Here is a 15,612-nt window from a genome sequence, read left to right as displayed (position 1 = left end):
ATACTACCCAAATACTACTACTGCATAGTCTTGGTACAGAATGCCTCCCCACTTTTTCACCCAGAGCAGCTGATAAAACCCGTGGTGAATCCCATGTTCAGAGTTCAACTGTGCCAGCATATCAAAGGTATAGGAAAAGTCTAGCATCATCTCACATGGAATTTGCTTAGGTTAAGGTAACATTTGACACCAGCGTTCCAGCAGCCTCATTAGCACTTGACCAGATGGCATCAAACTGACTTTCCAGATTGCAGGCATGCACTTGGTATGCTTGTCAAGGGACAGAGGGAGTTGTCTGACTGTATCACTGACACAAACACACAAGGGAGTCTGTAAATAAAGGTAAACTAAGACTATGAAGTCTTTTGCAAACACACAGCCTTGTATTTTTATGCCACAAAAATTCACCTTTCCTTGTAGCTTAGTTTATGTAAAAACCATAAAGAGCTTTGACAGCATTATTCTTTCCCTCCAAGAATTTGCTTATGGGGCCATTGTGAGCCTTTGCATATCATATAGTTCAAGAGGGCTTGCAACAAGATCCAAGAAAAATCCATAGGCAGCTGGCAATGCCTGGGAACATTTGTAATCTTTATGTTCAGTTTACTGGATTTCTCCTCCCCCACTTACCCCCTACCCCCCCCCCCCCCCCCAGTGCTTCAAAAGAAACTTAAGTGACATTTTTAGTACTATGAAGAGATGAAACCTGAGTTACATTTCACTATAGAACAGGAAATGCTGTCTAGCAAAGCCTGCTGAGGATCACCTCTCCTTGCAGAGGCTACACAGCCCCAGCAGACTCACCAGCCTCTAACTAAAGGTAGGTAACATCTGGTAAGTCTCCACATACTCCCCAAGCTGCTTCTTCCAGCCCACACCAGCCAAGGTCTGTTTGCACAGGCTGCCACCTGTGACTGTTTTAGTGGGAAGCTTGGTAACGTGTCTGACTCAAGATTAGATTTTTGGGGGACTAGATGAGGTGGCATTTCCAATCTGAGTAATATTCATTTTTGCAATGAAAACTTGAATTTAAAAGTTATGGCAACCCTACTGTAAGACCTTTTACAATTATCCTCCACAAAAGCAGCCAGGATTTGGGCTTGTTATATACCTACAACTCCTCTCATCTCATTCTAAGGGAAGCTGATGAATTCACTTCTGCTGAATCATCCAAGATGAACAATAGTCAAGGAATAAATAAGGAATTAAGTTATACTCCAGAGACAGAAGTTTGAAAAGGAAATAGGAAAAGGCCTTAAGGTAAACCAACTTCTTCAAAGATACAGCCTGCTTTTTGTGCAAATATTCAAGCCTTGTCAGCAAGTAACAGGAAATCAACTAATTGCAACAGGGCACGTTTTCCCTCTTTGTATTCTCAGCACCAAAAGTAACAGCAAGGGCTATCCATCTCACCCTACTAAGCCATGCTATAACTTTTAAAGTCTTCATTTTTTCAATGCAAAAGCAACGCAGAACTTGTTTTAACCTTTTAGCTCTCCATAGCTGAAGAAGAGGTGTCAAATAGGAAGCAACCAAAACTACAGTAAACAGAAAAAGGAAGTAAAGGTACAAAGACCCTTGGTGAGTGGCACTTCTCCATCTATTCTCAGGTAGGAAAATGCAAGTTATTAAGTGCTCCTGCCACACAACTTGTTCCCAACTTAGCTCTCCACTTAATAGTGACTCCAGAATTGTCTTTTACTGTGTTAAACACTCCTAATACTATGTTTAGTAGGACAATTAAGTACTAAATTCATATAATTTGCTCAGAACTTTACATGACCAACTCCATGCTCCCCTCTGTGCTTGTGTAAGATGTTCTTTAACACAGATACTGAAGTAAAAAATGTAATGTTTCTGAGACATTATCAGCCTTCGGATGCTGATACATCTAGTCCTTCCCCACTTCTCCCTGTATCACCAAGCATGTACAGAACCATGTTAAAACATCATCTAAAAAAAAATCCTAAACATTTCTGAAAGCAAGATCAATACCTAAAAAACCTGTAGTTTTTGTCCGGTGATGTAGTCAAGCACTCAAGATGTAAAAATTCCTTCCCATTTCAGTCTGATAAAGGTGAGAAACTACAGAGTCTGCTTTTAGGCAAGAACTGGTCAGAAATGCTGCCACTTAGAGCAAGTTACCTCAAAATCAACCTATGCCTCCCCCAACACATTTCCTAAGAATTCAAACCCCTAATTCAGGTGTCATTTCTACATATTTTGTAAGTCACACACCACCTGCTAGTTGACTTCTTCCCGTGTCAGGAACATGTAGGTCTCCAACCGGTATCTCGTGTGCAAAACTCGGGAGTTCCACTGCTCTACAGTAATTCTCTGTATTTTCCCCAAAAGGCGAGATTTGGAATATTTAGGTTTTTCATTACAAATTCTTTTTGCAGACTCTGGACTCTTTTGTCCAGTTGTGTTGCAACAGTGCCAATAAACACCTAAGAGGGCTACCATTAAAATGCTGGGGACTTAATACTTTGATTCACAGGTGTCACTCTCCAGACAGTGGCAAAGTCCCATGAACCAGTTAATCCCCATCTGTGTTTATGGAATTCAAAATTTATATGAAATTACTCTGTTATATGAACAGTTGTTTATTCAGCCATTTTTTTGCATTTTACAGCTGGAATTCTGGAAATTCAAACACCACATCTTTGCCTGTGAGCTTCTTGTACACACCAGAAAATGTTTCCACCTGTGAAGACAAATAAATCTTGCTTATACATGCTGTGTAAACAAGTAACTCTCAGTTAACATACTTAAGGTACTATACTATTTGCCAGTGTATCTTCACTCTGAGACCAGTTATTTTCTGCCAGATTAAGGTAGCTGAGGATTGACACAAAAGATACATTTTCTCTAGAGTATTGGACCTTCTTTGATTTGCAATAGTATGAGACCCCAAGAGCTCAGCAGGCCCAAACACAAACCCCCCCATTTCCCCACTCCAGAAAAAAAACGAAGCAAAGTGCAGGCTTTACTGAACACATCTGTTCAAGGTTAAAACTAAGTGCTTCAATTGAAAAACAACAAAAAGAAAACCACAAACAAACAAACCAAGCAACCCAACCAACCCCTATACACACAAAAAACCCAGTAGAACACTGTCTGGTCCCATGAGGGAACCAATATAGCTACTTTATAATCCAGGGGCTTTGGCAAGTTGAACTCGAGCTTTAGTTCAAAACTGTCTTGCCTCTATTTCAGCACTCTACTCCACATACAAACAGAAGCATCTTCACTGCCACAAGCCAAAAGGCAAGTCTTTTGCTGTATCCCTAAGCAGTCTCTTAGGGATGTCATAATGTCACCCTGACCTGCATGAGAAAGTAAGTTTTTTTATTTACCTTGTGTTCAACATTGTTCTGTTGTGCTTTGTCCAGATGGACTTTTATAAGCCTGCTGCCATCCAGTTTTACACGGATTCTCTTGCCCACGATTTCACTTGGGAAGACCAGGTCCTCAAGAATAGCATCGTGCACTGCAGTAAGTGTACGGCTGAAATGCCACATTTATATCATTAAAACATATCCTCTTGAAAATTTTCCAGTTTGACAAGGTTTAAATCTTCCATAGCATGCTCTGACTGAAAATTCAGTGTTATTTTTACTATTTAATGCTGCAGTGTGACAATACAACACTATCACAGGTCATGAAAAAAGAAAAGCAAAATTCTACAGAGTGCAGCAACTTAATGACTGCACAACAAGAAAAAGTAGCCAGGCTTCTGATATTTTAGATTACATGTTGTTTTGTGGCAACAGCCCTGAAACATTCTTCTATTTCTACACATTTAATGAATATTTAAATCAAAACCAAACTGCTCCATCTGCAACTCTGCCAGACACACTGACTGGAAGAGTTTAAGTGTGTGAGTATCCTCAGCTGCACAGAGTACATTCATAGGAGACCCAGTTTTGAAAACACTGGTTTCTTTATCTGCCTAAACCCAAGCAGCTTAGAAGACCACTGTAATACAGAAAAAGACTAGCTGGTAAATTGAGTCCATGCTTAGAAGACTGAGGTCTCCATGCGTCTTTCTTGAACTGTCCATTAGTGAGCCAACACAAGAAAAGGTGGCCCAGGTTATTTTACATGAGTCTAAGAACCACTAAGACTTCCAGCATCCCAAGCCACAGTTTCAGAGCAGTATCACTAGTAACTAACACCTGTGTCTACAGCAGCACTTCACACCTGACAAGACTGGGATAGCTAAGGGACACAGACATCCAAAGCAACACAGCAGCCTGATCTCATCTCAGGCTGAGACAGGGGCAGTCCCACACACTTGCCTTCCTCTGGGCACAAAGTGGCAGCATGCTACTCAGACACAAATGCCAATTTCTCTAACCACTGTGCAGTGCTAGTTTTAATAGAACACAGCAGAGTCCTCCAAAGGCAGGACTGCCGCTAGATGAGTACCGTGAAACTGCACTTTAAAAATCCACACCTGAAAACTACGAAATACAGTAACACATGACACAGGTATAATACTGGGGCAGGGAGGAGCCACAACACATGCCACATGTCATAAAGGAGACACGCTTTTAAGACACGGACTTACATAATGATATAGCAACACATATATGAGGCACTGACATCCAGAGAGACATAGCAGTGTTGCATGTCTAGCAATCAAGTGACTAGATGAGAGCAGGAAGGCCATTTAACACAAATGACTATACTATTGCTATCAAATTCACATCCAGAGGGACTAGTACTCGTACCTACACCCCTCCTCAGCCACTCTCTCCCTCACTGCATCCCTTTCAGTGTGCAAGCCTTGACTTCTGCACAGTCTAATATGTGATGTGGAACAGGCTTTTCCTACAACTTAAAAAAAAAATAGGTCTTGTCAGCACACTGTGGTAACAGAAACAGCAGGTTGGGGTTTATAAGCCAGCACTGCTAGCTAAAAATTTCCTATAGCTGTAGCTGGAAATACAAATTGAGTGCTAAGAAATGCAACACAGTGCCCAAAGGCGAACTTTCTACCACACACTTTAGCAGTCAAATGATGCTATTTCAAGCAGTAGGAGAAAGGACAAGACCACCCAATCACCTGAACAACTTCTCAAAAACTCAGCTAACCATTACTTGACTAAACTACCAGTTACAAAAGAAGGCTGGCATACTGAATCAGTATTATTTACTAACCTCCTTGGACGCTTTTGCTTGTTTTTTGTGCGGCTTTTTCTTGTTGGCTTGGGCAGAATCCTTCTCTGTTAAGGCAAAAGAAAAAAAGGCATTTCTCAGTATCTAGTGGTTACAATCAACTCAGAAACACCCCCAGCATGTGCACCTTCTCCCCCACACTAGAAACTGATGCATGAAAAGCCAAAAAGATAGACTTAAGTATCCTTAAAGATACACCAGCATTAGAAACTGGAGAACTAGAGTTGCCTGCAGAAGGTGAGGTGTTGTACGGCTGTATTTCTCAATTACTACTGTATTCAGTGTACCGAAATAAAAGATTTGTACTTCATACCCCCTCCCCAGGAATACAACCACAGTAGTTTACTGTGTCTCATTAGCACTGCTAACACACTTCTTTGGGAACTGAAATCCCAGGACATTTTAAACTTCTGTTACACTGAGCCTCTGGTGCAAACCAGAGTAGTGAGCTCAGTTCCACAGTGAGCTTGGTGACATCTTATTACTAAAACTAGCATTTAAGATGTATTGCACAATCCAGATCAAACCCTGGCTTAAATGTAACCTGTTCCAAAATTAGGATCTAAATGAATTTATACTACTTTAGGTAAGTAAAACTTATTTTCTACTTCCCTACTGCAAAGGTAGATGTTATAAAACATTTTGGATGCAGTTTTAGCCACCTGCATCACATCACACCACAGCTTCTCCATGACTGTATTCATGATGGGGTTACCATAATCCAAATTGCGTCATGTCATACTCAAAAGCACATATTCCCTTCTGAACTGATAAGGAATTCTCAGGGGATTACAGAATCACAGAATTTTACAGAATCACAGAATATGCTGAGTTGGAAGAGACCAACAAGGATCATTGAGTCCAACTCCCAGCCCTGCACAAAACATCCCCACAAGTCACACCATGTGCCCAAGAGTATTGCCCAAACGCTTCTTGAACCCTGTCAGACCACTTCCCTGGGGAGCCTGTTCCAGTGCCCAATCACCCTCTGTGTGAAGAACCTTTAGGTGAAGTGAGCCAGAGGCACTTTATTAAAATAAATCTTCTTGGCCCCAAAAAGATTCAGAGTAAGGTGCTCCATCTCTTAAATATATCATGAAAAATTTTCAGCTAGCTTCAGTCTAACTAGTTGTCCACTCTGCAGACAGATTCCTAGTTTGTCCAACCCTTAAGTATGGCCCAGAGATCCCACCAACACCTTTTCAAGCCTTAGCTCCTATCATATATTTAGAACTTGGATGAGGTTTTTTCCTCCTTTCCTATTAACTTATATTTGAAGTGCTTAGTAAGCAATATATTAATATTTGCTCCCTTTTACTTTAAAGCTTTGCATCTCAAACTTCTGAAGGAGTAGAAGAGGCCAGAACAAGAAAGTTATATCCTCCATGAAAAACCTTTGCATCTCACCAAGTTTGCATAGCTGCCAGCTGAAATAGTTTTAGTTAACATCCACCAGACACTACATTTCCTGCTGGTACAATGAATTACTATCACTATTACCTTGAACGGGTAATGCAACACCGGAACATGCGTGAGCCTGGACTAGAGCACTTCCATAGATCCCTTCAAATCAACATTTTTGTGATTCTAAGGGTTTTTTTACCTGAGCGATGAACACCACATGTTTTCCACTAAATTTCTTCTCCAGCTCCCGAACTAACCGCACCTGAATCTTCTGGAAGGACTTCAGCTGAGGAACTGGTACGAAGATAATGATGGCTTTTCTGCCACCACCCACTTCAATTTCCTGAAACAGAAGTACAAAGTAAGCATTAGCTGGGGGTCAAGAAGTCATGTTTGGTTTGACCGTGAATCCCCTGAGCACAGGTATTGATAGTCTTGCTTCTGACTCTGTGGGGCGGGGAGTGCATCACAGAGCAGTATCTGCCTTAATGCTCTACAGACAAAGCAGTGAACAGAAAAACCTCTATCAGAGCATTTGTTTTGCTGTGGAGGAGTGATTGGGCAGTAAATTCCACCACCCCTTTCAGAATAACATCCTCTGAACAGCAAAGCCCATTCCTTCTGCAGGATCAGACTCGGATGCTAGAATTGTAACTATACTGAATGCTTACTATCACATCTGCAGTTGTGCTGATACACAGTTTCAAAAATTACTTGCCTCTACTGCAGACTCCAGACAAAGTTCAAGGGAACGAATATCTTACTTTTAATCTACTGCTTCATGGAAATCACGTTCTGTCCACCACTTGGCTAGGCCTGCATCACTACTCATTCAAACCATTTCTCACCCATCCAAATGCCAACAGGATTACAATACACTAAGACAGGCTACTTCTCCCCTGATTTATCTCTCCAGTAGCTGACCAAACCCAAAGAAGTTTCCATAGCCTTACAAGGCACTTCTCCCATGAAATTGGCTGCAGAGACATCCTCATTCTCCAACAGAATGGAAGGATGGATTGTTTTTCACCAGCTATGCTTTCATATGAGCCAGCTAAGGTGCCCATGGGAGATCTCTCACAATAAAATCAAGCAGCGACAAACACGTTTCTAAAAACCCTTCAGAAAGGACAGCTGGCATTGCTCCACTTCCAGAGATGCTGTTTCTTCTGAAGGCCCCTCAGCTCACACACCAAGCTGCTTTCTGCATTCCCACATTCTTTAACTGAGCTCTAAGCAGTCAGACCCTATGTCTGTACTGGTGGGCCTGGGCAAGAGCCAAAAGCAGCCCACGTAAGTTTCTGGTTGCAGTAACCAGCTTCATTGCTGCCATCCAGTCTCCCAGGCTGACAAATTCTAACACTAATTTTCTTCCTCCTTTTCCAGTAATTGTCTTCTTCCTTTTCTTTCTTGATGTTTCAGCTGTCTGCATGATCTAAAATTGAAATGTACAAGCAGGCTAAGCTACATGACCAAGTCAGTCTTCTGCCTTAATCCACCTACCACCTATTACTTGTACATAAGAGACTCACAAAGAATTTTTTTACAAAGAGTATTAATAACAGTTTATGACAAAGTTTCTGAAACACCTACATTTCCAGCCAATATCTACAGCAAAAAGCCAGCGTCAGACCCCAAACTCAATCTGCAGACATTTAATGTAGATTCTTCGTTTTTAAACACTTTTATTTAACACACTAAACTGCTATTTGGAGTTTTACAGTGACTTTTCAGACTAGTTCCTAAGAAAAACACTATTACAAAATCCTACGTGCTAACAGCAAATACCAGAACAGAAGCCACAACAGCACACAACAAAACCATCACAGGCCGTAAGACATTAACATCCACAAAAATTAAACATACGCAGAACAAGTCACCACCCAGTTCTCGATGGGGAAGGTCCAACCTACCTTAGCTGCTGTGATGTTCAACTCCCGCAGCTGAGCCTTTAAGTCGGAGTTCATTTCCAACTCCAGCAGAGCCTAGAAAAGTGAAGTTGTGGAATGATCCATTACATACACTTCAACTCATGAGAACCCTTGAGACCAAAGTGTGTACACAGTGCCAGAGAGCAGCTATACATACTTTTCACCACAGTCAATATCAAAGATTTAACTTCCTATGAGACACACCAACATCCAACAAGTTGGAAACACATGCTAAGTGACTCAGTTCCCAAGTAAAACTAGGAAAGAAAACACGTTTAGACAGGATGAACCTCGAAGTTTACGGTCTGGATAATTGTCTCTGTAAGTTGAAGTGAATTGCCAAAGAGCACAAGGAAAAGCCACCTACCTGGGATATACCAGACTCGAACTCATCTGGCTTCTCGCCATTAGGCTTCACAATCTTGGCGCTAGAGCTGAACATGGCCTTTCTGCAATGCAAAAGAACACTTCGGCTGTCACCGCGCATATGTCACCTGTTCTAAACACAGCGAGGACTCCGCAACCCGGCTGCGCAGCCACCCGCTTCAAAACTAAGCCAGAGAACGCCCCACGGGCCAGGCCAGCCCCAGCACGTCGCTCCAGAGCGTGCCCACCAGGAGACAGGAAAAGCGTCCCGGGGAGCGCGGGGCCTGCCCACCGCGGGGCCCACTGCAAGGCCCCGGGAGCCCAGGGGAGCGGGACCGCCACTCACAGAGCCCCACGAGTGGCCCGAAGGGCGAACGGCGCTCCTGGGCCCTGCTCCCGGTTCCCTTCTCCCGCCTTCCGCGGGGCACCGCCGGACGAGGGAGGAGGGAAACCCCGCCGGCTGGCCACCCCCGGCCCCGCGCGCCCCGGCGGCCATCGGGCGCCGGGCGGGCGGTAATCGGGCGCATCCCCACGCCGCGGTGCCGCGGGGGACCCCGCTCCGAGCCCGGTCCCGTATCGCGGCGGCCCCAGCGGCGGAACGGCGGCCCCGGCCCGGGCACCCACCTCGCTCCGCGCCGGCCGGGAAAAGGGGGAGCTCTCGCGAGAGCAGGACAGATCGCGGGCTGGGAAGGCGCTCGCCCCGCCCACTGCGGGGTGAAGCCAGAGTAGGAAGAAGGGCAGGGCCGGCACTGCGGACACACAGCGGCTCCGCCACTGCGAGGCCCGAGCGGACATTTACAGTCCTGGAGTGGAGGGTGCGGGCTGTTACATGCGCAGTGTCGGGGAGCGAGGTGGGCGCTGGGAGCTGCCCTCCCGTCCCACTTTAGCCTTTGCCGAGGACGCGCTTCCTGCGGCGGGGAGCGAAGGAGACGGAAGGAAAGGTTGTCCCATCCTGTCCCTCGCTGTTACGCTAGGCCTTCGCCGTAGTCCGCCCCTGCCGCTCCCCTCACAGGAGGAGTTCTCGGCCTCTGGTATCGAAATGCCGCTCCTGTGAAGAGCCACCAGAGTCTCGGCCTTAGCACCGCGGTGCGCTCCGTTTGCGCAGCCCGCGGAGGAAGCGCGGCTCTGGCTGCCCCGCGGAGCTCCCCTCCCGCCAGGGCTGTGCAGGATGGCAGCAGCCACCGCTCGAACAGCAGTGGGAGAGTGGATGGTGTTTTTCCTGCCTTATCCGTTTCATCTCTCCACGTTAATTTAGTGGTCTGGGAGTTTCACCCTGATGTTCAGCCCTTTCAAGGCGGGAGAGACGTGCTGGAGCAGCGCTGGCACAGTCACCCCAGGCCTGCAGCGAGGCGTTGTGCTGGAGGGACCATGGCCAAAACCATGCCAGGGAGGGTGCTGGCAACCCGGGAGTGAGGGCAATCACCTGCCAGCACAGGGCAGCCTGACTTTGGTTTTTGTTTGCCTCTGTAAACATGACCTCTCAGTTGCTTCTGCTAAGAGAGTGTCACAGTGATCACACTTACCAGAGTGTTACTAGACTAGAAATAATGCAGGAGTCTTCAGCTGTGTTCAGGTACTAACTCAAGATGAGAGTGCTGGGTTCAACGTACTCTGTCATCAGTAGAAGCACTTTTTATTACATACTGTGTTATTGTCTAACAAAGAAGGCTCTAATAACACTTGGGTTGCACACTGATAAATAGAACAGGCTGTACTCTTAATTTCAAAAGAAGTGACTTGCATGTTGATTCAGGTAAAAGTGCCTGGATGTATATATATCTGAAGTGGAGCTAAAACCTCGCCTAGACAAAAAATACCCATTTTGACACTTCCCTGTTGGCTGATTTAGGTTTCCTGCTCAAGGGAAAGTCCCACTTGGAGGCAGGCGTGCAGCTCTTGGCACATACTGTCCAGGGATGTTAGGCCCAGGAATGGGGTTCAGAGCACTGGTTCTGTGCTCAGATTCCCTGGATTACCCTAAGAGCAGCCAGTTTAAGCTTATACAAACACATTTGCTATTATGATGTAACACTGTGTGTAGTCTGTTACTTAAAAAATGCAATAGCGGAGTAATAAGCTCTTGTAAACAAAAAACTGACAAAGACACCAACACCCCAACCTAAACAACCGTAGCACCTGCAACAGGCAGGTCATCAAGTTTTCTAACATTTGTGGACTTTTGACTAAATTTATGATAGCCAGAAAAGCAGATTGTTCAGTGTCCATTTTTCTCCTACGTCACTCCTTGTTCCTAGCATTAATTCAATGAATGGGAAAAACTGCTCAGCTCATACTGATGGCCAGGATTAGTATGTATAGAGATTTGGATTGGCTAAGTGTTACAATCCAGTTTAAATCCAGAAGAGCAAAGAAAATTAAGTCTCTGTGTATAAACTGGAAAGAATTTAGAAGGTTCAAAATATACCCAAAAGATGTGATTAAAACCAAACAACGTTAGATGTTGGTGCCAAAACATGGATATGTTTTATTTAATAGTAAAAGAGGCAAAGAGAAAAGAAAGAAAGAAAGAGATAGAGAAAGAAGTGTGTGTGGGGAGTGGGGGGACAGAGAGAGTGAGAGGGATTAGGTGGAAGCAGATCACCCATGCGAAGGTCCCAATGATGTCTTGTGTCTCCCCTCCATCTGGTCTGCTGGTGGTGAGGGTCCCCTGCTGCCGTGGCCACGCTGCCACACACCGCCACACGCCGAAGAGTATAGAATCCCATGGATTAATATACATTTTGGGCAGGTGGGAATGCCCACATACTTCCCTTGCAGGGAGCCAGTGTGACACTGTCCCTTGCAACACTGAGGGTCTGTTGCATCATCTCTGGTGTAGGGTCTGAGCACCCCTTTTGGGGGGGGGGCATTGACGGGCCATGACACCCTCTCTACTGTCCTTCACATGGATGCGGCTTTTTCCCCGTGTGAAGGGCCTCTCAGCTGAGCTGGTCTGCACAGTGGAGGATGGGCGGTCACTGTGCCTCTGACCAGAGGTTTTTCCAACACACACCCATAGCCTCTCCTCCCTCCACCCTTTTGGTGTGAGGGTCTGTGTGAGCCTGGCAGCTGACAGCCCTGGGGCAGTGGCCTCCACTCCTGAGGTGTTATACTTGTGCTTTGTGAATGTCCCCAGCCCTGAGTTGTTACTTTATCTTATCTTCATCAACCAGCGGTGTTGGGCCTCTCAGAGCCCCATTCAGGGTTCGGTAGTCTTCTCTGCAGCTTTTGTAATATAGTTTTAAAAGTCCTTCATGAAAATGTTTAAGTCATAAATGACAATATTTCAGTCTCTGACACTAAGCAACAGTGATCAGGACCTGATTAAAGAGTATCAAAAAGAAAGATAACAAGGAATCATCTCATCAGTCTAGTAGTCTGTACTCAGTTTATACTGTGAAGTCATTCATGAAAGGGAGAAAGAATAGGTGATGTGTGGATGGATCAAAACATGACTGTTAATGAATAAAGATGCAATGTGACTATCTTCAGCTTCCTATCTCCATGCTGTGAGTGCTACTGAACAGACCAGGATGCTGCATAACAGCAGTGAGAAAAAAAGGTGTAGAGATATGTTTCCTTTTGGATACTGAATTTATGTTAGGGGAAGGATGCAGAGTGTCAAGATCGATGTGCCTGGTACCCAATAATGCCTGGTACTCAAAGTATCTGACAGGTTTTTAAGAATCACTGTGGACCTGTGATCTTTAAAAGAAGTGATGTCATTACAAAGTAATATAATTAATAAGGATCTTATGCCGTGCAGTCTCAGAATGGGCAGGGTGAAGAAGTGGAAAGAATCAATTAGTCAGATGTGTAACAAAAGTATCCCAGCAGCAATAGAATGCTATGAATGCCATGAATATATGATGTCATGATGTTACGAATATAGTAAGTAATATAATAAGTGGAAGAAACAGAGCAAGATGGCAAGTCTTGTCAGGGTTTTAGCTAACTCTAGAATTGGAAGCAAAACTAAATCTATTACTAGTTCACTTCTCTGAACAAGGCTGATACAACCACCTCACGGGTAGGCTGTTCTTCTAAGTGTAAACTGAAGGTTGTGATGATGCTGAGGGACTACTGCTTTGCAGCTTCACTGACACATAGTTTTACACTGAAGTATAGGCAAGTATTTTGTTCTGCAAGATCTCGGTTCTGAAAAGGAAGATAAAAACACATCCTTTTCATGTCTTATATTTTCAGTTGAGGAGATGAGATGGCAATATACATTTGCAGGGTATGCTAGATAAAGTGCCTACCTAGTGACCTACCCACCTAAAAGTTCAGTTTTAAATAGGAAACACTTGATTCAGGTCGCATCAGATTTTGCTTTAAAACCTTATGTGGGGAAGCACATAATGGTTAAATATGTTTCAAGCTAAAATACATTTATCAAAGAATATTAAAATACTTAGCTAATGTGTATATATTAGTCATTAATGTGGGAAAAGTAATCAGCTAACATTTACAGAGAGTTTAAGTAAAAACATCTTAAAGATGTGCCCTTACTTAAGTGATGAGTATAGTTTTGAACACATATAAGTCCTCCTTTTTTCCTACAGACTGTCTGTTATAAATACAGAAATAGCTGCCACAAAAAAGGCAAATAAATGAATAAATAAGTTTTGGTTCTAATGTGGGGGAGAAATATAGGACCTCTGATAAAGTGTAAAACATGACTGCTGTGCATGGCTCAATGACCACTCATTCAACATGGTGCCACCATGTTTCTACCAAAACAGGGACTTGCTCTTGTCTTTTCTCCCTTAGTCACCCATCCCAAGCACCTCATCTGTGGTAGCACAAGTGCATGTGCAAGTTTTGATTTGGCAAAAATTGGCTGGATTTGTGTATTTGATCAGTTTATTCTGTAGTGGCTATACAGGGTTACCAATCCACATATATATTTACATTAATCTGTATTCAAGTGAGAGGTTTTTTTGACTGAATGCTTCAGCTTTGCATTGGGGGGATTAAATGGTTCACTTCTTGATAAGTCTTCACTCATTTCAAAAAAACTGAGTTACAGAGCCTGAAATGTCCTTTCTGCCCCAGGCTGATTGGAAAACCCCCAACTCCACTAATGCTACAGCAGCCAAAGAGCAAGTACCATGGAGCAAACACAGGTATCACATAGCCTAGCACTGCTAAATGACACCACAGTAAAAATGCCAGCCGTCACAGGAGGAAAAGGATCCCTGTCTCCTGCCACTGCAGCACAACAGCATGGAAAAATCAGCAATGGAGATGCAGTGGTAAAAGTAGGGCTGGCATCATATACAGCCTCAGTTGTACCAACTGAGAGAAAAAGCAGAGGGTGTGCAGAGTACCCAGTGGACTTCAAAAATCTTTTTTTTTTCTGGTTTGAATCTGAACTCTGCATGCTGGTCATGACAGCAGGAGAGTTATTGCTCAGTCCTTGCATGTAAATTTGATGTGTGAATCTGTTCAACCAGAGAATAGTGAGGGTAACAGAAGGTCTTTTCTTTCTCCATAGCTTACTGCATGTTGTTCTTGTAGTATGTGTTGACCAAAGGAGACTACAAGTAATAAAAATGTCCAAACCTGTAAGGAATAAGAAATCCTTCCACTATAGGAAATTATAATTAAAAGAAAAGTTAATCAAGAGCAATAAAATAAAAATATCACAGGCAGGAAGTAATGAAAAGTCTCAGTGGAAACCTTTACAGAGATAATCAGTGTAAATAAATAATCTTGATCTGAGAAAAGCACACATAAGCATTTTGTAAGAGTATATGAAGTCTTATGAATATGTTGGAAGAAGCAAGAAAAATGCAGTAATTATATTCTCATACAACCCTCACCAAGTTGTTTCTCTGTTCCACCAAGGCCTGTCAAATACATAAGCTCTTTGGGTTTGGGGTTTTTTTAAAGAGAGGTGTTATCCAAGTGATACGCATAGTAATGTTGAGCCCATTTGCTGGTTTTGCAACAGAAAGCAAAATTAATGCCAGTGTTTTGCATTCTTGGCATTTTACTGGGCCACCCTTGTAAATCTGAACACAACACTGCAGCTCTGGCACCATGTGGTCAGCTTTGATACAGGGATCTGTATTAGAGCGATGAGGGAAGTCCAACAGCTGAAAACGCAGCAGCTCGGATACCTTGGGCTGTTTCTGGAGGTGGCCACACCAGTGTGTCCATCTTTGCTACTTTGATCTTGTCAGAAGCTGAGGTGCTGAATTTGGCACATATCCAGAGCTCCAAGCTTTGGTCTCCCAGTACATGACAGTCCGGATACGAGGATACATGGCAGCAGCTTGCAGCTGGCAATGGTTTGAACTGCTTGGGCAAGGTATGTCATTAATGCATGTAAATATCTTGGAAGTGGCTGCTAAGAGGATGGTGTCAGACTCTTTTTGGTGGTGCTCAGCGACAGGACAAGGACTAGTGGCCATAAACTAAAACATGAGAAGTTCCACCTCAACATGAGGAAGAACTTTTTCACAGAGGGTGGCAGCTGTTCAGGGAGATCGTGGAGTCTCCTTATCTCGAGACATTCAAAACCCACCAGGACATGCTCCTGTGTCACCTGCGCCAGGTGACCCTGCCTTGGCAGATGACCTGCAGAGGTCCCTCCCAACCCTAACGATCCTGCGATTCTGTGAAGGTGTTTCTCCTCACTCCAGAGGCCACCTCGGCACAGGGCTCAGCTGGAACACAAGCACCTGGAGCCCTTGATTTGCACAGCCGAATGAGA

General features: G+C 44.1%; 1 protein-coding gene across 1 annotated transcript; it reads right to left on the bottom strand.

Moving 5' to 3' along the window:
• Nucleotides 1-2,586: 2,586 nt before the first annotated feature.
• RPS7 (ribosomal protein S7) lies at nucleotides 2,587-9,568 on the bottom strand. The gene is made up of 7 exons (XM_082276805.1): nucleotides 9,513-9,568; nucleotides 8,890-8,971; nucleotides 8,505-8,576; nucleotides 6,791-6,934; nucleotides 5,170-5,234; nucleotides 3,360-3,510; nucleotides 2,587-2,707 (listed from the first exon to the last, which is right to left on the bottom strand). Exons 2-7 carry the CDS (start codon nucleotides 8,962-8,964, stop codon nucleotides 2,630-2,632), a joined length of 585 nt encoding a protein of 194 aa, XP_082132931.1. The 5' UTR covers nucleotides 8,965-8,971; nucleotides 9,513-9,568; the 3' UTR covers nucleotides 2,587-2,629.
• Between the last annotated feature and the right edge of the window lie 6,044 nt (nucleotides 9,569-15,612).

Source organism: Coloeus monedula (genome assembly GCF_965178545.1).
Source record: "Coloeus monedula genome assembly, chromosome: 2".
Taxonomy (NCBI): Eukaryota; Metazoa; Chordata; class Aves; order Passeriformes; family Corvidae; genus Coloeus; species Coloeus monedula.
Note: the sequence above shows the minus strand (reverse complement) of the source record. Positions and strands in the feature narration are given on the sequence as shown.

Bases quoted from the DNA above. Each gene is read 5' to 3' on its own strand.
- RPS7 (XM_082276805.1), bottom strand. From the start codon at position 8,964: ATGTTCAGCTCTAGCGCCAAGATTGTGAAGCCTAATGGCGAGAAGCCA. The intron at 6,935-8,504 runs GTAGGTTGGACC...CTTCTGTTTCAG, and splicing joins TGAACATCACAGCAGCTAAG to GAAATTGAAGTGGGTGGTGG. The intron at 2,708-3,359 runs GTAAATAAAAAA...TTGTCTTCACAG, and splicing joins AGAACAATGTTGAACACAAG to GTGGAAACATTTTCTGGTGT.